Here is a 27,279-nt window from a genome sequence, read left to right as displayed (position 1 = left end):
ACCTAGATCTATATAAATGGCATTTATACAATACGTTGCTCACTCAAGCATCTACATTCAGCTCATGTGATTGCTTTTTGGTTCCCCCCCCCCCAAAAAAGGGAAATGGTTGAAACCACTAGGTGTAAACAAAACAGGTAAAATTATAGTGGCCATAAAATAATGTATAGAAACCTATATTGGATTAGGGGTGGGAAGAGAAGACATTTTCCAGATTATCTGCATTAGGAATAAACCAGGTCTGTTTAGTATTGGGCAGGATATCATGAGGAATGCTCAGTAGATGAAGTTGGAACAGCATTCTGGAAGAAGTGGTAAATTCTATCTAAATTATTGCCAAGCAAATTACAAGGACATGCCCATGCATCAGTCAGAAGTCAAGCTCGGCATGGAGTATTTACTCTTATATGCTACAGAGGAATAGAATAGAGCTGGAAGGGACCTTGGAGGTCTTCTATTCCAGCCCCCCGCTCAAGCAGGAGAACCTATACCATCTCAGACAAGTGACTGTTCAGTCTCTTAAAAACCTCCAGTGATGGAGCGCCCACAATTTCTGAAGGCAAGTTGTTCCATTGGTTAATTGTCCTCACTATCAGGAAGTTTCTCCTTAATTCCAGATTGCGTCTCCCTTTGATCAGTTTCCAACCCTTGTTTCTTCTCCTGCCCTCTGGTGCTTTGGAGAATAGTTTACACCCTCTGCTTTGTGGCAGCCTCTGAAATACTGGAATATCATCCCTATTTCTTCTTTTCTTTAGACTAGCCAAACCAAGTCCTGCAGCCATTCTTCATATGTTTTAGTCTCCAGGCCTTTGATCATCTTAATTGCTCTTCTCTGAACTTTTTCCAAGATGGCTTCAAGTTTTCATATTCTCAGTCAGTATGACTGGTGACTACTGGGGTTCCTTTACACAAAACCTAATTAGAAAAAACAGAAAGAGGCTCTTCTATTTCATCCTTATCTTGCATTCACTGTACTTAACGTCTTCATGACGTGGTAGATCTTGTGTGATCATTGCAATGGCTTGTTCATATCTGTGGATCCCAAGTTCCTCATACAATTTGTAATGATATCTTAAGGATTTCTACCAATCTAAAACCGTAGTCTTACTGACAATTGAAGAAAGCACCTAGCTGACTTTGTTTGTTCTGGAAATTGCTAATCCATCTTAACTTGGTTGGCGTTGAATGGAAGACCACCAGACTTCCTTTGGGAAGTCAGGAGGAAAAAATGCACAAAGCGGTGATGGAAAATTGCTGCCAAGAAAACTACAAGGTATCTCCATGAAGTCTTTAGAAACTGAGCTTGATTGAAGGAACTCTGCAACATCCTTTTCTAATATAGCATCCTTCATATGTCATGGAACTATAACTATAATTAGCTATAATGTGTTATGTATGAGAGCTTAAGGCTGATTTTGTGTTGCCTGCAATTGCACATAGGCATCACCACATGCCTACACTGCAAAGGGATTAATGGGTAAGTGTAGGTTGCAGATGGCTGCAGACCTGTCGACATCCCAACTGTGCATCATTTGGAGATGCATATCCTGCATGTTGATTGGTTGATCTGACTTCCTGTTCTGTGCTTTGCTGTTTGAATGCCCCCAATCCAGAACAGTACATTTGCAGAAATATAAATGGAACACCTGTATAACCAGATGCATATCTTCCCTGATGTGTGGTGCGGAGAAGTCTGCTCTACTCTTTACCTATTCTGTTTCATTAAAACAATAGGGGTGGTGGCTTTGTTTAGCATAGAAAATTGTCTTTCCCCTACTAACTTGAACCTCACTGCTTTTCTTCAAGTCTTTTCTCTGATTAAGGCACATCTCACCGGAACTAAGAGCAGTATCTAATGCAGGGGTCTTCAAACTTGGCCCTTTTATGACTTGTGGACTTCAACTCCTAGAATTCCTCAGCCAGCTTTGCTGGCTGAGGAATTCTGGGAGTTGAAGTCCACAAGTCATAAAAGGGCCAAGTTTGAAGACCCCTGATCTAATGGAACAACTTTTAGGATGCTAAAAAGTGATTAGTGACTAGAGAAAAAGTCCTTTTTTTCTTTTCTTGACCACATATAACGGAATACATCCTCACCACTTATACATTTAGCTTGGCTTCACTATTTCAAAAACATTTCTTCCAAAATATTTTTGAGTGGCGAGTCATCGTCATTCCAGAGCATGGTCTCCATGGGTAACAATGATCAGTGACAATGGAACCGTCTCAGTTGCCTCTATCAACAGATTTGCTGCTCTATAATAAAAACCTTTGACTCTTTTTTGGTGATCCCATATAGCAATAGAATAATGGGTTAGCTTCCTTTTTCTGCAAATAACCATTTTGCTGTCCATTTAGAAGTAAAATAGCTTTAGCAAACTGGATGGGAAGATTTCCATTCTTAATTAGCAATAGGTAGAATATATTTATTACGGTACATTTATATTGTAAAAATGCCAGTTACCCAATTCCATAGCAAAAAGAGCAACTCCTCAAATTTTAAAGGGATATCAAGTTAACACTGGGTAAGAGTAAGCAGAAATGGCTCCTGAATAAAATTGTAATTAAATTTAAAAATGTAATTTAGAAATATAATTTATGAAAGCAGACTAATGCAGAAAAAGCCAAGATCTGTCTTTTTACATGTCTGTTTAAGTGACGAGGTTTTGCCTGAGAATGTGAGATCATCAATCAGGGAAGATATTTGTCAAGCCTCATTGTTTGTTTGATAGTTTTTGAATCCTAATGGTGTTGACATTTTCCTTATTACTAGTCTGGTGGCTCATAGGGGTTAGTGTCTTAGCATTGCATCGCTCCCTATGACAGATTTATCTTCATGTTTTGGCACACCTGAGTATACATAAATCATTCTTTTGATCATAATCCTAGGCTGGACTAACTTTCGTAGTGTTTACAGATTTACCAGTTCAATCAATTACAATGCTAATATTAAACCTACATAATTATTAGTTTGTTATTTGTGAACATACATTTAACAAATGTCCAGCTTGCTTTTTAAACAGGAAAAGAAGCTGGTGTGGTTTCTTAAATTATATAAATGAATACCATAACTTTTTTTATATGTTTGCCAAAAAGGTGGGTAAGCTCTGTATTATCCAATCACCTGTAGCTGATTTTTCTCCACCCCCTGAAAGCAAGCAGCTTCACACAAACTAATCTTTCAATTTTTTAAAACGCAGTTATCTAAGTAAAATCTTCCTGCAGCCCGCATCTTCCTTACCCTCTCTGTGCCTGAGAAATACAGAACTTGAATATTATTGTCTGGTAAGTAAAGACTGGGCTCAAAATAAATCTGTATTGAAACAAAGTACAAACAAAATACTTTGCTGGACTCTTCCACTCACCCACTGAATGTAGAATGCTGGCCCCTGTTAAAAAATTTGGTTTTTTTTTAAAGTGATGTTTTCTTATTCATGTAGGTTAGAAATGTAACATATAATATGTTAATATTCTAGTATGATTTTATATAATGTAAACATTCAAAGGAAGCAAAAATTAATGTTTTAATCCTGGAAGTTTAAATTTTCTCTAAGTATGCTGCAGCTAAATTTATTCAAAGATACTATTGGAATGATTTAAAAGTTCTGTGAAGTTTTTTTTTAATGTTACGTTCAGTGTTTTGTAAAGGGACATTTTAAGTTCACGTTAGTAGATGGAAACTGTACTTCCAAAAACATTTAGTTGGAAATCTGTTTTACTAACCTCTGTGAAACTAACAGGAGAGAATTTCTTTTTACAATTACACAATAGATTATTTTATAGCAGCACTTAGTAAGGTCAATAAATGTGCTATAATGTACAAACAATTTAGTAAATACTTTAAGAAAGACAATAGCTTAACAAATGAGCTTTGTGAGTAAATACTGTACCTCAGACTAGCTTTTCTCCTATAACTTAAAAATGGGATTGGTGAGGTTGAAAGGTATGGGAAAAGAGAATGCTTAGGACCTAACTTGAAAAACAAATTGATGGATTATGGGAAGGAGAGAGATGTTTACTTATCATACACATTTTAGAGTAACACCCTTGATTCATAGAGCCATAAAACAGTCACATTATCACAATTGCCTTCCCTTGCAAATAATTATATGTAAAATTATGAGAGTGTAGAATTATATTTTACTGTTCATGTTTCCTTCCTTATTGCAGGATTGTGGGATCCTTTGGGATAGATTCTGGAAGGGTGAGAATCTGTTCCAGTAAGAGAGATTGAGAAATTGATGCTACAGATCATAGTTTAAGATATTTATTTTAGATACTAGAAAATTCTTGCTACAAATGCTATTTTTGAGAGCAGGTATCTAAGATTTGGAAATGGAAAGCAACAGTATTATTTATTTTACATGTTTGGAAGTTCCATGCTAAGGAGAAAGAAACAGTAGCTAAGCAGTTTAAGGGCATTGTATTAGAAAGATTGAAATCTTAGTTCTAACAGTGGCAAACTACTTTGGAAAATGTTGTCCAGAAAACTTCATGGACTAGTAGTCTATGTAATTGCCAGGAGTCAGTATTGACTCAAAGTCCCCTTCTAATTTCAGCTTGTTATAATAACTGTGTAGATTATATAATAGCTAAGGGTGATAACATTTATTTTAGTCATACTTAAATGGTAAAGTTGCAATAATAAGCTATAATAAGCTACAACAGAGAAAGGAACACATAAGCTATTTTGTAGTAGAATCATAATCTTTTCAGGTTATGATTGTGATATAGACTTTATCTCATTTACCCATCCAATTAAATTTATTCAGGTAAAGAAATCATCTGTTCTATAATGATAGAGAAAATATATATGATTTCTCAATCACACTCTGATGAAAAGGAGGCAGTTGTCTGTGTGTGTATATCAGAAACATTTATGTGCAGCACTGGCTTCATCACTTCGATGAAAGGAGCAAGATCATGAAGACTTTCATGAAAGTAGGCATATGTTGACTTAATAGAGAACATTTTTCTTTGACCCCCCCATAATGAAAAAGAGTAGATTATTGTAACATGGTTGAATATAGCTAATCAAGATGTTGGTAATGCATATAATGTGGTCCTTTAGCCTGGTCCATTTTGAAAGACTTTGGCATTATGGATTATAAATATTTCCTCTTTCCGTACTAATTGAGAAAGTTTTCTCTTTGTCAGTGACATATCTCCAAATGCAATTGCAAATAAAGCAGATCTTAAGGCCATTTCACACACTGCCATTTTTTGGGAGCATCTATGAATGCATACATTGCAGGGGAGACTTGTTTGGATAGATACAGTGGATACTGCTTATGAAAAGGTTGTGAATTTGAAAAACCATAATAGGAGAGATTAGACTGAATGCTGATCCATCAGTTGTCTTCTTAACCTTCAACGTGCTAGTATTATGTATAATAAATGAAATTTCATAATCATAATTTAGGTATATTTTCAGTGGTCTGAAAGTAAGTGAAAGAATAATCCCTTAATTTTGTGCTATTTCTTAGTATTGTGTGTAAAGTATTTTTTCTTAACTATATCAAACCTTTGATTAAATGGGTTTTGGTTTAGCAGACTCTGGACACAATGGATAAAATCTGTCTCTACATTATATGGTTCTGTCCATAGTTGTACAGAACAGCAAAACCTTACTATTTCAAATTTGTACAAAATATATCAAATGTATATTAAATCCAAATCCTATTTGGATGTAACAGAAATTTGGGTTTTAAAGATACCCTTCTCCATTAAGTCTGTTAAAACAAGGTTCACTGCATACAAATGGTTGTATGAATTTGAATATGATATTTTGGGTTCTTTGTTTTACAATCATCTCTTTCATTTTTAGGCTTTTTCATCCAACATGACCGGTGGCCCAGCTTTGTCATTTGCTCGGTGCCTGCTGAGAAGAAAAATTGTCACTGGGGACAGTCTTGAAGATTCAAAGTTATGCCGCTGTTTATCAACTGTGGATCTTATCGCTTTAGGAGTAGGAAGCACCCTTGGTGCTGGTGTTTATGTTCTTGCTGGAGAAGTTGCAAAAGCAGATTCTGGACCTAGTATTGTCCTTTCTTTCCTCATAGCTGCCCTAGCTTCAGTCATGGCCGGACTTTGTTACGCAGAATTTGGTGCTCGTGTCCCAAAGACTGGCTCAGCCTATCTGTACACATATGTAACCGTTGGTGAAATCTGGGCTTTTATCACTGGCTGGAATCTCATTTTGTCCTACGTTATAGGTATGTCTGAAAGTTGTCAGGTTTATAAGGAAAGTCAGTGCAGCCTTTTGGCTTTGGATCCTGCTGCTGTTGACTAATTTGACTAAGCCTCTGCTGTTTTTCTCTGGTGAGAGAGCCAGAGGGAGAAAGAAGCAGAGACAGAGCTTCTAGACATACTCTGAAATGCATTTGACCTTTCACTGTCTGTTGGCAATGGTGAAGATAGGACAGAACGTAGCAACCAGCAATATGAGAGGGGTTTTAACTCACTATGCATTTGGATGATGGCATAGAAATGATACATGAACTAAGTAGAGGATACTTCAATTTCAAATATAGGTCTTGAATTCCAATAGAAATTCTGGAAACCAAATAACATTCAACAGGTTGACTCTCTTAGTACATAGAGTTGAATATAGTATATATGTTTGACATACGGTATATGATTTTTCAGGCACAGTATGAATCAACCAATTGTGGGTATGTGGGATTTAAACTATAAAAGTAGCAAATTGCAAAAGATACCACTGTATTTTCTGATTGTTATTTGAAGCACGGTGTTCATGTATTACGTGCCATGCTGAAGAGGGAGTTGGGAAGCTTTTCTAAAGAGTATGACACAAATCAGTAAAGTTGTGGAGCTTTGCAAACTGCTTGATACATTAAATTTTTCCTCATCTTGATCAGTATCTCATCAAACATTTTATCAATCAGTTTTAATTACAGATTAAACATTTATTTCAGTCAGTTATTAAAGCTATTTGTTGTGGGATAGGTGTGGATCATTCATTTACATCTTGGAAAAGATCCAAGATTATTGATAAGTGTGGTTACAGTCCCTATTTTTTCTCTTCCAGGATAGATAGAACTTCACTTTTTCTTAATTCTTCTCTTTTTTCTTTTTTAAAGAGACATTAATTTGATATGGATCTTGTTCTGTTAAAGTAGGAGCTTTTGTATGATTCAAGATACATTCAGTATAGTGTGCAGCTGATCGTCATTCATACATATTATTTAAAAGTTTAAAGTAAAGCTAAAAAAATTCTATTTAACATTACTCTTTTTTTCCACTTTAAGTAGCACTCATTAGTTACCTGATAATTCTTCTGATAAAATAATTCTACTGATTAAAAAAGACTCTATCCTGTTTGGATTAACGCTACCTCTCCAATATTTGGTCAGTAAATTGCAATGTTAGGAAATACCTACTTATGTAACCAAATGTGAAATATCAGAGAAGTGAAACAATGCTGTAAACTTTTATCCCTTAAAGTGGGTTGCACATGACTTGTGTGTATATACTAAAGATACGCAGCCTATTTCAAGTTTCAATTGGATTTTTTTTATCAGCAGTGTTTGTTTTCATTTTCAAAGTCAAAGTTATGCTTTGACTTTAAAAAGATTGTTTTGATATTCATCTGAATATATATTATAGAGTAAGATTGCTTTAAAAAATTGCAAGCAAGGACTATGTTTATGCCCGTCTACTCCAAAGCAGCTTTTCCTAATTACTTATAAATTAAATTATTTCTATATATATATATTGAAGTGAATTGCCTATAGGCTGTAAGTAGCCCTTATAACCCCTGTGCTATTCACCACTGAAATTTGGTAGTTTGGTCTCAATATTTGGCAATGATAGAATTGCAATGTGCTTCTAGAATTCATGATGTGTCCATGTTGTTTCCAGAATTTTGAGTTTTAATTTATTTATTTTTCCCATGGCCATTTATGTAATCTAGGCCACATAAAAAGTTGGGCATCTTTAAAATATGAATGAACACTTTATTTGTAGTGTTTATTTGATATCATTTTAGCATGCTGGTTCAGGCATAAGAGTGGAAAGTTTTTTGAAATTAGTGTGATAACATAATTACAGAATGCCATCACAACTTTAAAAGACTGAATTGAACAGTACTTTTGTGCTATTTGCCATTGTGATCTGCCAAATATATCACATTTTTGTTGTTTCTTGCAAAGGTACTTCAAGTGTTGCAAGAGCATGGAGTGGAACCTTTGATGAACTTCTTGGAAAACAAATTGGTTATTTTTTCCGAACCTACTTCAGAATGAATTACTCTGGCTTAGCAGAATATCCAGATTTTTTTGCAGTCTGTCTAATATTACTCTTAGCAGGTACAGTACTTTTAATGTTCATTTTTCTAAGACAATAATCTTTGTTAAATGAAAAATGTGTTTTATAATATGTATTGCTAGATTCACACAAAGTTATAGTGTGGTGTACAAGAATACCAACTATTTAGGTAATTGCAGCAAAAGTCTAATCTTGTTCTGCAAATCTGTGAATCAGTCCTTATTTCAAAGGTATAATTACACCTGGATTATTCTTTTGAATTAAAACTAAAGTGGTTAATTTTGCTCTTAGTAGCACTTTTAGGGTAAAAGCTGTTTTGGGCCCTTTATTTGTCAATGATTGTGTTTGGGGTTTCTCTGTATAATCACCAAATACATAATTGTATACAGGTTCCTCATTTAGCAATCACAACTAGGACTGGCAACTTGGTTGTTACACACAGCGGTCACTAAATAAACCACAATTGTGCTTATGATCTTACTTCAGTTTTCCTTTGCTTTACAGATCTGCAAATTTCATAATGGGAAGATTGGTCATAAAATCATTTTTTTCATCACCATCATAATTATGAATGATCATTAAACAGGGCAGTTGTTAAACAAGATCTATTTGTATTCATTGCAGCTCAAAACTCACTATTGACTACAGTGTGAATAATGTATTATTTGCATCTGATGATATTAGTGGCCTATCTTCATATTTTTTCCATAGTTCTTCTGGCTCGGAGGTTAAGTGGTAGTATTACAGGAAGCAGACACTGCATCTACGCCCAGTAGAGGCTTTCATTATGCATATAGACATATGTTATTGTATGTATGGTCAAGTATAATAATTGTATTAGGAACATTAAGAGATCTTGTTTTGATTAAAACATCTCTTTTATAGGACTTTTATCATTTGGAGTAAAAGAATCTGCATGGGTAAATAAAGTCTTCACTGCTGTTAACATCTTGGTTCTGCTCTTTGTTATGATTTCTGGCTTTGTGAAAGGCAACATTAATAACTGGAAGAGAACTGAAGAATTTCTGATAAACTACACTGCAGAAATAAAGTAATATGGGTTTTCTTGTTTTATATTCCATTGACACTCATCTTTTCTGTTCTGAGAGCATTTACAGATCACACTAAACTAAGAATTGGGAATCTGTCCATATCCCAGATTTAGCTCACATAGTCTCCCAGCTGAAGATGGGTGGAGGCTATCAAAATGCTATTTCTCATACTTGATATCTGTTGACAGAGAATGTAGGGAACAGGAATTGCAGATAAATTAGAAGTTATGGGTCAAGGAGTAGGCTGTGATCCAATCCAATAGTGTTATTTCTTCTTAGGAACGCAGTATGAACAGACTTTCTTTGGAAGGCAATAGTTTAATTCCTCTCTCTTTTCTAATCAGCCAGAGATGACATTCCTTTTTTATCTTTTATCTTGTTTCATACAAATTGGGAATCGTAAAATGAAAGATAATAGCTCCTATCAATCTATAATAGTTGGTGGCACCTAGCTGACCGTGGGTGATTTTGAAATACTAAGAAGTTTGCGATTTGGGTGGGAAACTAAGGAAATCCCAGGGCTGAGGGTTAGATTGGAAAATTTAAAGTCTCGGAAGAAGGCAGTGGCAAATCATTTTCATGTAATTGCCAAGAAGACTGCATTGATGTGCCTGTGAAGTTACTGGGGTCATCCATGAGCCAAGGAAGACTTTTAACAATAACAGATCCTGTTAATAATTAAAATTATGTTACTTTCTTGTTCCAATTTAAAAATAAATGCAGAAATTTACATAATATCTAATTTTTATTAGATATTTAATTCAGAAATTTACCCAAATAAAACTGTGGTTTGGAGTTTTGGTTCAAGTAGCATAAGGTGCGGGTATGGCTTAAGGGGCAAGTATGCTACTTTTGCAGTCTCCATGTTTTTGTGTGTGCATGTTTTTGCATTGTACATGCTAAATTACAGTTTAATGGATTGGATCCCTCTTGAAAAATAAAGAGGAAGGGAAATGTATTGTATTCCTATTTACTTCACACAGCAAAGTTTTGACTGAAATTACTATTATATTAACCTGGATATGGGAAATACCCTGGCAGACGATGGGACCAGGTTCAATCAGTCACTTCAGATCTTCCAACTTTACTAGGGGAAGATACAAATAACACTAGTCTCTATTTCTTCGTTTTGTCCCCCTTATCACTAAAACTGGGAAGAAGCCTGTGAATTATAATGCACTGTAAGCTTTGTAGTGTGACTCTTTTTTATTTGATAAGTCTTAAAATTATAACTGTTATGGAAAGTCTGCCACAGATCTGCAGTCCCTTTTATGACAGTAATGTGTGGCCCTCTATCTAGGTATGAATGGTGAAAATTTGCAGATCATAGAAAAAACAATTATTTTAGTATTGGTATTTTAGGAGAAATGGAAAAGAAACATTTCACTTCTATTGTGAGTCTTTGTCAGCTATATTGCCTTATGAAGTGGAGTTGAAGATTTGTGAAGAAGGCAGGAAACTAATGATATCGCTGGACTAACACCAATCTATGCAGTGCCACAACTATGAAAAAATAATAATTGCTTTAGGATTGTTTGATAATTACAATAAGTGACAAATCTAAAATTGTTCTAAATTGTTAATTGTATATTTAGAAATCTATCATCCTCTGAGAATGTGACAAGTATATTTGGAGTTGGTGGCTTCATGCCATATGGCTTTACTGGAACTCTAGCCGGCGCTGCAACCTGCTTTTATGCCTTCATAGGATTTGATTGCATTGCAACTACTGGTGAGCTTTTAAAACTGTGATGTTTTAATAGAAATTGTTAGAATAGATGATAGCTAGCTAGCTAGCTAGATAGTATTCTTAGTTAATATGTCCTTCCATACACTTTATAATTTTTATAAATAATTCAAAGTGGTGAAAATAACTAATATGACATACTCCTCCTATTTTCCCCACAACGAGCCTCATATCTTGATGGTGAATGCACGCATGTTATGCTCTTTGTTTTATAATAACTCAGGTTTATGTAACATTACCAATAAATTTGAGATTTCTGTCTAAGATGTTGTTAGTTGCTCTTAGGACCATGTTGGATGAATGTGCAGATCTGTTCTGCTTTAAGGGGCAATCCTATATTTTATTCAGATACAGGTCCAACTGAATTTCTTGTATGTGAATCTTCCTTTGGAGTAAAATATATTACTTCACTCCATTGAAGGAGCAAGGCTGCAAGCTTCATATTTTCACAGCAGCAGTGATAAATACAGGATTAGCTACTCTTTAAGAAAAAAAATCCAAGCAAGGGAAGAATGTTGGAAAGGTAGATTTGCTAATTTATGTGATTTCCTCTTGGAAGAAAGCAGTAGATTTCCCACAGATAAGCCATTGCATTACATTCTTAACTGCTACTACAGGAAGAACAGCAAAACAACATACTATTGAAAGAGCTTTGTTACTCTGTGCAGTTCTTTTTTCCTCTATGTACTTTCCCAATGCCAGTCATATCCAGGTTGGAATTGCAAACATATTTGTTTGTCTTAGATCTCACCTTTTTTCATTTTTTTCTAAAACATAGCCTATAAACAGATTTCCATTTTATCTTCACAACATCCTTTGTTTGTGATTTTCCTGAGAGAGATTGACTGGTCCAAAGTCAGCCAGTGAGTTTTGAGAGTAGAAAAGACCAGAGTGAGTCTTCTGAATAAACATGTTTGAGTTATGTGCTCTAAATCAAATACATAAGCATATTGCCATGCTAAATTTAGCCAAGAATATTTTTAGCCATTGCAACCAGATGTAAGTTTTCCAATAGATTTAGATAATTATTCTTGTCTTGGGTACATATTCTAGATTTTTCTTATTGGCCTTTTATCATTTGAATACTGTATCCAACATGTTCCACATTTGAAAGTCACTGTAGTTGCATTTATTTTCTCCTTCTAGGGGAAGAAGTAAGGAATCCTCAGAAGGCCATTCCTATTGGAATTGTAGCATCTCTACTTGTCTGCTTTCTGGCCTATTTCGGAGTTTCAGCTGCTTTGACACTTATGATGCCATACTATTTACTTGATGAGAAAAGTCCTCTCCCTGTAGCATTTGAGTATGTTGGATGGGGTCCAGCGAAATACCTTGTAGCAGTCGGATCTCTGTGTGCTTTATCAACAAGGTAAAATAAGGAAAAATAAACAATTGTCAGTAAATAATTTGAGTGACAAAATAAGACTTAAATTGTTCATTACATGTATAAAGCAGGTTAGTTGTAAATTGTATAGTGTTCTACTTCAAATCCTGATGTGTAACTTAAGTTATTAATCTGTATGCTACTTAGTATGAAGAAGTCAGTGTATTCTGGATCAAGCTGTCGTTTAATGATTTTTTCCCCTTGCTAAAACCCTGTGCTGGTCTGTATAGGCGGATTCTATCATTGTTTAACAGCTTTTGCCAGATAGCAGAACTCGTGAAAAGTACCTTTTATCATCCAGAAGTACCTTTATTTGCATGCAGAGTAGATTACAGCAGATGAGGTGAATTAGATGATAATGCACGGTATTTTCCAAGGTCAAAAGACAGTAACGACTCCCAGTGTCTTCACGTGTGTCTGCCGCAGTGCTTTTTTTGTAAAAGAAAAAGGTGCCGGAACTCACACATGTCATACAAACCACCTTGCCTACCCTACAAGGTTCCATCCAAAAAAGGTGCCGGAACTCTGTTCTGAGCGTTCTATGAGAAAAAAAGCCCTGGTCTGCCGTTTATGGAGGAGCACATGTATCTGCCGGTTATGGAGGAGGAGAGTCCCCAGGGAGAAGAAGGAGGAAGTCCATCCCAGAAAGGGGAGGGGTGTAAGGCACATGGTCAGGAGAAGGAGGAAATATGTCATAGGGTAGGAGGGGTTTGGCTGACCAGGTCAAGATAGCATATTATAATTTCCCCAAACAACCACGTGGTGGCAGCACACAGTGAATGGAGTGTTTAATTATTCAGTCAATCATAGTTTGATGAATATAGTCTAAGCATTATACTGGGTTAATACAAATACAAATATTCATAGTGGATAATAATACATTACAGCCCCTTTGTTCAGCCCATTTTTTAAAAAATAACACATTGAAAAGATCTTCTAAAAGTGCAGCAGTTTTTAGCAGTTTAGCTAAAAAAGAGCAGTTCTTTTCAGAATTATTAAATTGTAATTTCTAAAATACTTGCTTTTAAGTGTATACTTCCAATAATTGCATCTGATTTAAATCTCTGAAACTGTATTCTAGCTTCATTGCCTGCTAATACAGTTTGTCCTGTCTGAAATACAAGATTCAAAGAAACCCAATAATTCTACAGATTATTGAAACCAGTATTCCTATTTAGTTTAAAGTAAATATGGTTTCAGTTGATATCACACAAAAATCTGAATTTCTTTTAGAGGATTATTTTCCCTGTAAAGTAGACATCATTTTTATATCTTATTTATTACCGTAATTACTGCACAAATACTCATTTAATGTACTTTGGAATTTTTCTGAAGCAGGCTTTTGGACTTGGTGGTAAAATTGTATGTTTTTTCCTATTTCAAATCTTTTGTAGTCTCCCTGACTGTTACCTTTTAATCTGGCAAAACACAACAAATGAAAACATCTTTTTTCATATGTCATTGAAAGATAGGAAATGTGATACGTTAAAGTGACAATTTTGCAGCAAAATACCGGAAATACACATCTTGGCTAGCTTTTAACTTGGATAAATGCAATAACATCTACACTCACTACCATAGATTCACCAAAATTTTATTCAGTTTTGAATTTTTTAAAAAAACAACAACAATGATTTTCCATAACATTGAAGATTGACTTTCAAAATATTCACCATAGCAATACTTTAAATACTCATATGTGCAAATTTCAAATTCAGCATTTTGATTTAAATAAGCAATATAGTTGCTTCCTAATGCTTCTATATGCCTATTTGCTAATAACGCTGAGGCTGTTAGCCAATATATTTTAAACTGGCATATAATCTCAGTAGGTGTAAGCAATCTCTTCAGCATGCTAATATTAATCAAGTCACTCATTCTAATGTAGACACGATATTCCTAATATACAAACCATAATTGGAAGATTATAACATGTACTAATGTTATGGTATGGTCTCCATTTCTCTTGCTTAGATTGTTCTAACCATAATGTTTCATTTATTTATTTATTTCTTAACATTAAACAATATCGTCCTTATAACCAGATTTTAATTTTACTGACCTTGTAAATGCTGGTTAATTGACATAAATATTGCAGAATGGTACTCCTTGAAAATCTTGGAATGGAGGCATGTAAGTTTGTGTCATAGTAGTCTTAATCATAGTTATTTTAAACCACAGTAGTTTTGCTATTTTATTCCATTATATGGTATATAGTATATAGACTATTCATTTCTTTTAAAATAATATAGATGTATAGTCAAAGAATAAGACTTATAATTCTTTTCTTAATTATGCACTATTATCATATAAGCCAGACATGTCAAACTCGCGACATCATGTGACGTCGCACAATGTATCAGGACAATTTTGCCATTGCCGGCAATGGGGTGGGTGCGGCTTCCAGATGACGTATCCGACCCGCAGGCCGGCAGTTTGACACCTCTGATATAAGCCATATAAGGAAAAATAAACCTAAAGTGGAAATGCATAAAGTTTGCTGTTAGTAGGATTACTCTTTATTTAAGGTAATGTAGTAGACCATTCTATTTAAAAAGAATGGCATGTCATTTCAAATTATTTATATATATTTTGTTATTGATATTTGATAAGGATTTAATCATTGCAGGGATATTTGTTGCTTGTTTTTAATTCTGCTGCCTGATGCAATTGTTCAAGATGTGGTTATGCTTAATTACATTATGCCAAGATACAACTTACTGGTACATTGTTTTGGGAAAACTACAGTGAAGACACAAGCTACTTCAGTAATTAAAATAAAGTCTTCATTTTAAGGAAAAATTAGGAAAGTGGGTCTATTGAAACTGAAAATTGGTTGAAGCCAAGTCTTTTTAATGTAAATTATCTAAATTTGATTCAACAATCATTTGACAGTTCGGTGTAAATTCTTATTTTGTCCATGCCTCCAAAGATCTGCTAAGTTGGACCCATGAAATTAAAGCTTTATATAATTGTCAGTATTTTATTGCAAACATTATAGTTGTGGAACCAGTCATAATCACTAAAAATTACAGATATTATTCAACGTCAGTGAGTTAAATCAAGACTTTTCTCCCCAATTTAAAAATATACCTGTGGGAAATACATTGTGTATCATATAGCATCTTTACACAATATTTAGGCTAATCTTATTTTTTTTCTTTTTGAAGCTTTTTATCATATCACAAGTCTGGTTGATATGACAATAATACACTTACTTTGTATAAACTGGAGAGAGAATAATTTGGGTTTGGTGATTGGCACTGTTAGCTGGGGTCCTTGGTGCTCTCTGCAGATGTTTCATTGCCAAACTAGGTAAAATCATCAGTTTGGTAATGAAACATCTACAAGGCAACCAAGCTCAGAGAACACCAAGGACCCCACAATTTAACCCTAAGCTACAAATACAGGTACTCCTTGACTTGCAACAGTTCATCTAGTGACTGTTCGAAGTTACCACAACACTGAAAATAGTGACTTATGACCATTTTTCACACTTACAACCACTGTAGCATCCCATGGTCACATGATCAAAATTCAGACGCTTGGCGACTGACTCATATTTATGATGGTTGCACTCTCCCAGGATCATGTGATTGCTTTTTGTAACCTTCTGACAAGCCAAGTCAATGAAGAAGCTAGATTCATTTAACAACCGTGTTACTAACATGACAACTGCAGTAATTCACTTAACAGCTGTGGCAAGAAAAGTTGTAAAAATGGGGCAAAACTGATTTAACAAATGTCTCATTTAGCAATAGAAATTTTGGGCTCAATTGTGGCCGTAAGTCAAGGACTACCTGTATTCTGTTCTATTAGTACTGTTAGGTGGGTTTTTATTTTGAAACAAATTTTATTAATAGGCTAGAATTATATAAGGCACAATATACTATAGTAGATATTATCAATACTACAATAATAATAATTTACTTGATTTAGGCATCCCTTGATTCCAGAATCAAGTGATGTGGGCAGAACACAATAGGACAAACAAAATTGAATACAATGTGAATAAGAAAAAAAAAGATAAATAAGATCAAGTACGAATATATAATATTGTGATATTGTTTAAGATAATGTTATTATTACACTCTAAAGACGTTTAGGACAATATTAGCATACATTGGTCATGATCTGCTTTCTATAATCTGTATGATGAATGATATTGGAATGAATTAATATTCAATCCATAAAAATGAATGATGTATATCACATATTGGAACCACACTATAAATCCTTCCAAAAAAAGTCTGCATATGGTATTTTTGTACCATTTAAAAACCAATGGATTCAGGAAACTTGTGTCTTAACTGTAGTTAATGTCTTGTATACCATATCACCTCCTTGCCAAAATCCCATTTTCTGAATCACTTACTGTTAATTAGTATTGTTTCGCTTTTCTATAATGAATTGCATGAATTGGTGTTGGCCATGTTGCATGTTCTTTTGCTTTTTATTCAGTCTCCTTGGATCCATTTTCCCCATGCCGCGTGTAATCTATGCTATGGCATCGGATGGCTTGCTTTTCACATGTCTAGCTCAAATCAACCCCAAAACGAAGACTCCACTTGTTGCAACTTTATCATCAGGGGCTGTCGCAGGTGAGATCCTAAGTGAATGTATTGTAAGGCAATGGATGTCTTCAGCCACAGACAACTTTCAGAGTGATACATGGATAGTTATGACTGTGTTCTATTGCAACTCAAGTTCTAAATTGTGATTCTCTGAGTAAAAATATTATTTTTGTCTGTCACAGACATTGTCGGTTGGAAAACCTGGATACAAGTGCATTTGACAGAAAATGCACCCATTTCTATCTATGTCTGTATGTTGAGTTAGTTTTGGCATGTAATGTTACTGCGCCACTTGAACAATTACATACATTTTTTGTTCTAGTCTTCTGGGCTCTATGTTCCCTTTGCCTCGCATTCTGTTTGCCATGGCACGAGATGGTTTACTCTTTAGATTTCTTGCCAAAGTGAGCAAGAGGCAGTCTCCAGTTGCTGCCACATTGACAGCAGGGCTCATATCCGGTAAGCTCTGTATGTTGAGGTTTCTTAACTGAGACCTGTTTTCCCATGCATGGCTCTGTGATATGATGGGCCTTGCTTGCTAGTTGTTTTCTGCATGTAAATTGGGAACAGAATGCTGACTAATCAGAAGGCGTATTTCATTTCAATTATGATTATGGTGGTGGTGGAAGAACAAGCTCCTTAGAATTCTTCTCCAAAGCTTTCCTCCAGTGTGACCAATGATACTGCCTGGTACATGTGTGAAATAAATAAATAAATATTACCTTGATAGTCTACTGTTTTTTCAATGTTCCCATTGTGCTTTTTGCACAATTTTCATATACACTTTTCTACAATCAGTCTCTGCGTCTCTTTTTAAGCAATGCTCAGCAGCATATTTTGCCAAAGGAAAGTGGCATGAAAACTGTGCTTGATACCCTCTCCATTTGGCACAGTTGCAGTCTCAGCATGTATTATGTCTCCATTTTAAACAGTGTTAAATTTTTATGTGTTGAATTTTCCAGAAAAGTTGCCAGTTCAGATTATTTAGACAGCTGAAAAAAATGCTGATTGTCTTTTGCTCCCATAATATGTATGATGTGTTCATTACCAAAAAAAAAAAGGTCAGGAAGTAATAATATAATAGAACTACAAATAACATTTTCTTTATTTTACCGATTTCTGCAGTCTCTCTAATTCCACTTGCAAATTGTTTTATATTTCTTTCCAATTAGTAGGAGTAATAGTAGTTGCATTTTACCCTTGAAATAATAGAGACTGTGTTTCTCATAAACAAAAGTCTGTGATTTGAAGTGAGATCGATGGCTATAAGAGTATCGTGTTTCTTTTAATCAACAAAACAACAGGAAATTTTAGGAAAAGAAATCATTCCTTGAAAATCTAGTTCTTCTTTATAAACAAGTATTATACCTGGAGAAGACAATGTGATTACGGTAATTTTCTTTCCTCTTAACAGACTGTCTACTATTTCTTTAGTAAAACAACCCCCCAATACATTTTATTTGTTTTAACACTGTTTAAAGAGAGATAGTCTTTTATGGATGCCTGAGAGTTCAAAATTCTTTGCATGAGCTTTCTGCAAGAAACAGAAGATTAACCATGACCATAGTTATCAAAATACTTCCTATCTATCTGTACCCTATCAGTTTGATCCAAAATTTTCTTAATTTGCTCAGATGGGTCATTCACAATAAAGTTTGCCTAAATCATCTGCATGCTTTTTAAAGTTACTGTGACTTTCACATAGAATAAGGCTTTGTGGGGGATTTTTGGGCATTGTGCCTTTTAAAACCCAAACATTGCAAATGATTTGAGAATAATTTTAACTTAACAAAAGCTTCCATGAATGAATTATTTTATCTGAATCAGGTTATAAAAATTGCTATCGTGGACAGACTTTAATGGTCATATAGCAATGCTTCATCCTATTCAAGGTTTATATAATTATAATTTATCAAAAACTGCAAACAGTTCAACAAACTCGAAATAAACATTAAATGCATAAGCATATAATGATAAGAAATATATATGTTTTGCCCAACATGTAGATACTTAATGCAAATGCTGTTTTTCCCCCCTTCTTCTAGCTCTAATGGCTTTCCTCTTTGACCTAAAAGCCTTAGTAGACATGATGTCAATCGGTACACTTCTTGCATACTCATTGGTAGCTGCTTGTGTTCTCATACTTAGGTGAGTTCTGAAATTGAGTTTTTATAAGCAATTTGCAAAGATTTTTTTCTTTAAAATAATTTTTGTGTAAACAGTTTTGTTTCTGCCTCAGTTACAGAAACAGACAATATATTTAAATGCTGACTTTGTGCATGAGATCATCATAAGAGGTTTTCAGACCATGTGTGATACCTATATTTCTACAGATTTTAAAGTTAACAAAACTATGTATTAGTGCAGATTCAACCCTGGGGAAGATATGCATATTTAAGGCAATGGTTGTATTATTTTAAATAGTGCATTGACAATATAATGACACTGAGGTGTCATGTTGCACCCTGAACCTGTAGGTGGCATCTCTGGTCATAAAAATAAATTTCACAAATCGTACCAAAACTATGCTCTTATGTGAGATTTCATAAGATGATACCATTTCAAATTATCATATTAAAAGAATAAATTAAATTATTTTAAATGTAATTTGGGATTGTTCAGAATATTGCAGTGGTCCTTACTCCTTGAAAATTAGGTGGTCCCTAATCAATTAACACACTGTAACTAAATAAGTTGGAGGGACGCGGTGGCTCAGTGGGTTAGGACGCTGAGTTTGTCAATCAGATGATCGGCAGTTTGGCGGGTCGAATCCCGAGTGCCGCGTAGCAGAGTGAGCGCCTGTTACTCGTCCCAGCTTCTGCCAACCTAGCAGTTCGAAAGCACGTAAAAATGCAAGTAGAAAAATAGGGACCATTACGGTGGGAAGGTAACAGCGTTCCGTGCGCCTTTGGCGTCTAGTCACATGACCACGGAGACGTCCTCGGACAACCACTGGCTCTTGGGCTTTGAAACGGAGATGAGCACCGGCCCCTAGAGTTGGAAACGACTAGCACACATGTGCAGGGGAACCTTTACCTTTAACTAAATAAGTGTTGAATAGCATGTATTCTAGAACTAATTTTGGTTTTAGACTGATTTTACATTAGCAACCCATGTCTGCACACATAGGTACCAACCCAGTTTAAACTATGAGCAACCAAAATATTCAGCAGAAAAAGAGGCCCTTGCACGATCAGAAGGCGAATGTAAGAGTGAATCTCAAATTAGCATGATACCAAGAAAAAGGTTTAATCTACAAATGTTAATTAATCCATCAAGTTTACCAACTGAACAGTCTGCTACTGCGGTGAGCCTTCTTGTGGCCCTTTTCGGTAAGTCCAAACCTATTGGAATGCTTTTAACTTCTTTGAAAATTTAGCTATATGCAAAATGCAGCTAAAATATCAGATTCATATATTTTGTAGTAAATTAGTCCTTTGATTCAAGTCTGAAGTGAGGACTTGTGTGTTCTTAATATAAATCTATGGTTCTCCCTTTAAAAAGACATTAATTTCTACTTTTTCTTTATATCACAAATTTTCAGATTTTTGAAATACTAAAATAGTCTGTTTTCTTTTATCATCACTTAGCTGTCCTCACTTGTGGATTAAGCATTCTGACAACCCATGGAATTCATTCACTTGCAAATATGGAGCTTTGGAGTATTTTTATTCTTGTATCTCTTTTCATACTATTTGGGATTATTATGTTTATCATCTGGAGACAACCTCAGAACCAGCAGAAAGTGACATTTATGGTAAAGAGTGTGCTTGTAGATACCAACTTTTCATTTTTAGCAAGGAGGAGTGCGACTTGTTCTGATATATATTTATTTGGGGCAACTTGCATGAAATGGTGTAATCACTTCTGCAATTTTGCTGTGAAAAATCAGTACATAAATTGTATTAACAAATGTCATAATTTATTTTTGGCAACCCCAGAAATTCCAGAAAAGAGACAGAGGTGCATCTGAGCAACTACAGATAAATCATCTTGGGCACGGTCCTCTAACAAATAAATGGTCAAGCAACATGTTTCTAAGCACTTGGATAGGATGCTGCAATTAACAGAACCAGTGATGATTTGTAGCAAAGAAATTATACCTGAATAGCTTTCTTTCCTTGAAAATGTTACTAGCTTTTTACATTGGGCTAATATGCAATAATATACCATGACCTCAGCAAAGCCTTTGACAAATTCTCCTTAATAAAATCGTCAAGTATGGGACTGATGATGCCACTTATAGATGAATTTGAAGTTGGCGGAATGACTATATCCAAAGAAGATTCATTCACTAATGGCTTCATGTCAGCTCAGAAAGACATCTCAACTGGAGTCCACAGAGTCCTGTCCAGGATTCTGTGCTGCTCAAATTTAAATCAAGGACTTAGACGAGAAAATGAGTGATTAAAACTGGCACAAAGCTAATACTTTAGATAAAATCCAAAAAGATCTAGACAGGCTTAAGCAGTGGGTAGGAGGGAATAGGATAGAATTTTACAGGGAGAAGTATACAGTCCTACACTTAAATAGGAAGGTTGGTTTCAAGACATAATGAAGCTCATACTGGCGTAGCTCATACTGGGACTTTAGTTTATTGAAGTACATTACTTGAAATCTAAGGTTTTCCAAAGTAGAGCCTCTAAATCAAAATGCACATTGTAGTTTAAAATATAAGTTGGTAATATTATGGACTATATCACACTGTAACTCCACTTAGACCAACTTTCTCTAAATATTTTAGCTGCCAATTCATGATTTTTCTACCAAGAGACAACGGTAGTATCTTTTTATGAATATAAAATGCTTCTGAAATCTCTGTTTATGTGAGTTTGGCTCCAGCAGCATCTCTTTGATGCTACTGTGAAAGGTCTCCTGACATTCAGAAGTGATTTATGAATCTTGAAACACCCCAGTTCCTATGAAGAACCTTGTTCACTTTGTTCCATCTATGCTATTTGCTATTTCAAATATTATCCAAATAAATATTTAGGCAATTATTTTACTGCTGTACTTGAAGTGTACTTTATATTGGGATCATATGCAGTCCTATGGAGAGGAACATGGTTCATCTCTAGTTGTTATATGGACATAATGTGTGCTTCGATTTCACAGATTTTGAAACTAGTGTTTAGTTAAATTTTATAAATTTTAATATAAAGTGAAAGTGTTGGGTATGGGTATTTTAGTAAATACTGTGGAATATTTATTCTTAGGTTCCATTCTTGCCATTCTTGCCATCTTTAAGTATCTTAGTGAATATATACTTGATGATACAGCTAAGTGGAGAGACATGGATCCGGTTCAGCATCTGGATGGCACTTGGTAGGTTTTGTAAAGTATCTACTGGGTGTGTGCAGTTGTGTACATCTGCATAAATATTTGCACAGATGTCTTGATGGGAGAGGAAATTTTCTAGGACTGGTTTCAGCTGGCATTGACAATCATTTGCAACAAGATAAGGAAACCAGTCATGGCATAAGATTTTTTTTTCCTGTCTGCTCTTTCAATTTTGGTCTATTGTGTGTGTGATTAATGTAGCTTTGTCTTTCTTCTGCATGAATATAAAAATTCTCTGCGTCTAGTTATTAAAATTTGTTTAATAATTTTTGTTTTGTAACAGTTTTGCATGTCATATAGTGAGACAGCAAGAAATACAGTTCAACAGTACATGGGGACTCTCTTTGACTATAAAGGTTAAGTTAATATTTAGATGCTGGCTTGATATATGTGGGAAAGAATTTGTATACCACAGTTAGAGAAAATAAAAAAAATCAAATTGTAATTTTCAGTAGAGTTTGTACAAAGTTGACTGACATATGGCAAGTCTACAAAAAATATTGGTTGTTTTGTTTTAAAAGGACTCCTGATTTACTTTGCATATGGCATCCGGCATAGTATGGAAAGGTGTCCCAAGGAGGAAGAGGAAGATGATGACAGCTGCTCAGAAAGAAGTGAAATTTCAGAAAAGAAGCATATGGGAGATACAAGTGAACTTGAACATGCAAGTGAAAGTGCTCAGTTTATTCCACATGAAAAGACAAGTGAATGCTGATAAACCTGTTGTGTGCGCTTTTAGGCAGTGATGGCAGCCGAATGGAGTTGCTGGTGAAATGGAGTTGCTATTTGCTCCCCCTAAATTAACAGTAACCCACTTGTACTTTATGTGCTTTATGGAAACATTAGCAGAAATACATGAAAGATGATCTAAATTAGTTGCAGTATATCTCTTCTATCAGAGACTTGCCTCAGCGGGTTGTAATATTTAAAAAACTGAGCAAGAAAGTGGAGGAAAAATGAATTTTCAAAGGGGGCCAATCTGATTCATCTGTCATGTTGGTGATTTCCTTAACAACATCTTCCAACTTTAACTGGCATATATAACTAGTTCTTAAGGAGTATCTAAAGAAGAAGAGTTGAATATTATGGTTTATAATATGGAGATGTCTTCTTAACTGCTTTTAAAAATAGGGTAGCATTGCTAAATAATCACATAACTACTTGATTTCCATCGCTCTCTGTGCCTTTTCATAGCTTGTTTCTAAACCAGCCACCTCTTCTGTGATGTCTTCTTTGTATTGTTGCTCTATGTTACCACTACCCTGTGAGAGGGTGAGGCTTTGCTTACCTGTGCATTATATCAAAGGCAGCCTCAAGTTGTATAAACTCAATTATACTTTGTCATGCAGAGTGAGGTAATGGTTACTGACTGGGAACGCAGCATTCGTGACAGGATGAGGCTGGCAAGAAGGGTAGAGAATGTAATCCAATACAATATTGTGCTGATTTAAAGATGAGTGGGGAAAGGCCCCAGATTCATAGAAATTCCTGGGGGGGGGGGAAACCAGAGTTATCTGATCTAACTTCTGCTTTGCTCTTATCTGTAAGCAGTATAAATCATGACAATTCTTCTAAAAAAATATTTAAGAATATTTGAAACATATTTTATACAAAATCTAGTTTGAAATTCTGTTGATATCAGTTTTATTTCCAAATGAATGATTAATTGAAACAAATGATGAAGCACTAGCAAAATGGCACTTCTGTGGAACTGAAATTTGCAAAATGTTGATGCATCTGTTGACTTCCTTAATATATGAAGGTTCTGAGCAAGTCAGCACTGCCAGAGAGTGGCTGCAAAACTATGCACCCATATATTACTTAGTAGATTATTCAATTAAATATAGGAAAAAAAACTATTCGAAATCTGGCTGATTTGGGGATGTGGTGAGTAGAATAAGCATTGAACTTGCATGTTCTTCTGCTCTGTCACAAAGCATTTGAAATGTTTCATTTAGGTCATTGACTGCTGTTTGCACATTTCATCAGATCCTTAGCAGACAGTGATTTATTTTAACTAATTTAAAATGTCAATTTCAAACTATGGTTTATAAAATAATTTTTAAAATCCACAGTTAATAGGAACAAAAGTGAAACATGATGTTAGATTAGAAATGAAGGACTGTCCTCTTCAGCCACTTCAGGAGATAGGAGCAGGCAGTGCAAGCTTTGGGCCTACTACCACTTGTTCTTATCACCATAATTTGTGGTTTTTCCACAATACCCAAACATAGCCACTAAATTCTTCTTCTTATCTAGGAAGTAATTCCCTTCAGATTCTTTTGTCATCTTAGGTGATATAATATTTATTAAATAACTCATGGATATTTTTTATTTTTGTGATGTTCCCTCTGATTATGAAATAGAGGTATGTATATATTTGGAGAGAGGAGGGGAAAATGAAAAAATAGCTCAAATGTTTTAGCAACACTATTGTTTAAGTGTGATAGGTCTTTTTTAAACTTTGGGATAAAGTATGTTTACCAACAAGTGTAGGCACCTTCGTGCTGGTACCCATTGCTGGCTTTACCTTTGGGTAGGATTGTGGCTTGACACTGTATAAAATGGACAGATTAGTTCCCATCATATCATTTGGGATAAGAATCCATTTTAGAAGCATCATGTGTAAGTGTCAGCAAGTCCTAAAGAAATTCTTTTTTCTTGAGTCCAAGAGGGTTTATTTCCATCTCTCTGTTTCACCATGTAAGGATTATTTTTTTAATTTTCAGGTTCATTTTCCTTAAACAAACAATAAAATGCTAACAAAGGTAACGAATATTTTTTTAAAAAACTATAATTATGTGTTACTTTAATATACTGTACTTACATTTGCACTAATTTTTCCTACTTCAGCCTGCATATTTATTTTTAACTTGTGAAACCAATATGTCATTGCAGACTTTAGTATGAATAGCAGATGTGGAAGCACAATTTTTTTTTAAAAAAATGTAAGCATACAAACTTCATTTAGTTTTCTATGCTCAAGTTTATATAAATGGATACAAAAACATTTACAAAAATGCATGCAATGGGAAGGCACTTTTAAGAAACAACTGTGCTATCACCATTTGATCATCTCAGATATATATACTGAAATCCTGTACATGCAAAAAACTATATATCTGGATGTATTACTTATGTTATTACTTATAAAAGCAAACATACAAGAGCTTTAAAAATAGTCTTTTTGTTTAAATGAAATTTAGGAAACTACTTTCTGAAGGAAAATCAGTAAAATAGAGAACTAGATTTTTAAATTTTTAGGAACCATCTGTGGAAAAACAAACAACCTGAAATTTCTTGTAAATTATGATCATTATTTAGGATCATACAAAATAGTCTCATTCAATTCCCAAACTGTTATAAAATTAGATAGATGATATTTTACTACGGGAAATGAAAGAATAAGAAGATTTTTTTTACATCTACAGTAGCTTTTCAAAGTAGCTACTTAAAGTTATTTTAAACTGTTATTAAGATATCTTTTCATAACAAATATGTCTAGCTTGTTTAATTTTAATAGAAAAATTTATGTTGTAGATCAGACATGTCAAACACAAGGCCCGGGGGCCAGATCCGGCCCGCGAAGTGGTTTCATGTGGCCCGCGAAGCCATCCTGGAAACAGTGAGGGAACGGCCCCCACTGCCTTGGCCCTGGCCCAGAGACCCTCCTTCTGCCAGAGACCCTCAGATCTGTCCCACTCCTGCCCAGGCCCCCATAGGCACCCTTGATGCGAATGATGTAGAGCTGGCCACGCCCACCCAGGCCATACACACTCTAGCCACACCCACCCAGTAGGCCACACCCACCCTGACCATACCCACCCGGCCCCCTGAGGGCAACCGAATGCTGATGCGGCCCTCAATGAAATTGAGTTTGACACCCCTGTTGTAGATTATACAAGCTGTGAGACAGAACAAAATTTAGAGAAACCTTCAGAAAGAATGTTCAAAATATACATATTTTGTACTTAGCCCAAACTGATGATGAAAGTGCTTCTTTTTTTGACAAAATCCTTCTAAAAGAGAAAAGGAATATTTTTAATTAAATCTACGTTTATATTTTAATATTTTTCTGCAAAAGGCCACGTTGAAATTAAGCATAGTGCTTTAAAAACAAAGAATTATTATCAAAGCCTAGGTAATTATTAGAATCTAGTTGATTCTAGATATTCATCACTACAAAAGCATTACCTTTCATGTGTGTCTTTTTTTTATCTTAAAACTAAATGCCTCTCTGCCAGGCAAATGGAAAATGTTAACCCAAATTGAAAAATCTCAGGGAATGCCAGGACACTTGGCATTCAGACATCAATATACACATAAACTATATTTACACACCATTACAAACCTAAGGAAGAAAAGAAAAAGACACATTCCTTCCATTTGGTAACAGATAAGCAGGGATTAACCCCAGACAATCAGACAGAAAACAATACCCTAATCAAATAACTACCAAGAAGAAAACCACACTACCACCAAATTCTCAGGGAAAGCTACTCTCTCTATATATAGACAACAAACCCCGCTTGCTGTAATGATGTTACTTAGTTGAGTAATGAAATGTCTGCAAGCAAACAGCCAAGCTTAGAGAGCACCAAGAACTCCACAGAAAATGTCAAACCTAAGACTTACATATAATCATCTTAGATCAAATCCTTTACACAGTTCTTGAGCTTGGGGTGGTTGTTTGGTGTGGCTTTCCCATTCACTCCATTGGTAAAAGCTGGGTGATTCCGTGATGGAAAAATCTTTAGACCGATACCTAAGTACATCTGTGAGTAATTCCTAAATGCAAATACACGCTTATTAAATGTATTACTTAGTAATATTGCCAATAGGCTTTGTAATATTCCTATACTACTCTGAGAATAAGCCCCATTAAAACTAAAGGTA

At 34.9% G+C, this 27,279-nt stretch overlaps 1 protein-coding gene across 2 annotated transcripts; it reads left to right on the top strand.

Moving 5' to 3' along the window:
* The first annotated feature begins 3,031 nt into the window (after positions 1 to 3,031).
* On the top strand, positions 3,032 to 25,925 carry SLC7A2 (solute carrier family 7 member 2). 2 transcript variants are annotated; one of them, XM_083366857.1, is made up of 12 exons: positions 3,032 to 3,282; positions 5,825 to 6,212; positions 8,172 to 8,327; positions 9,172 to 9,337; positions 10,934 to 11,070; positions 12,232 to 12,454; positions 17,366 to 17,502; positions 19,089 to 19,191; positions 20,173 to 20,375; positions 20,634 to 20,800; positions 22,260 to 22,368; positions 22,905 to 25,925. In XM_083366857.1, exons 2-12 carry the CDS (start codon positions 5,840 to 5,842, stop codon positions 23,096 to 23,098), a joined length of 1,968 nt encoding a protein of 655 aa, XP_083222983.1. In that variant the 5' UTR covers positions 3,032 to 3,282; positions 5,825 to 5,839; the 3' UTR covers positions 23,099 to 25,925. The 2 variants fall into 2 exon arrangements, with proteins under 2 accessions (XP_083222983.1, XP_083222982.1); XM_083366856.1 differs by lacking the exon at positions 17,366 to 17,502 and adding an exon at positions 16,931 to 17,070.
* The last annotated feature ends 1,354 nt before the right edge of the window (positions 25,926 to 27,279 follow it).

The sequence above is a fragment of the Vipera ursinii genome, assembly GCF_947247035.1.
Source record: "Vipera ursinii genome assembly, chromosome: 7".
NCBI classification, from domain to species: Eukaryota; Metazoa; Chordata; class Lepidosauria; order Squamata; family Viperidae; genus Vipera; species Vipera ursinii.
This window is presented reverse-complemented; position numbering and strand designations above follow the sequence as displayed.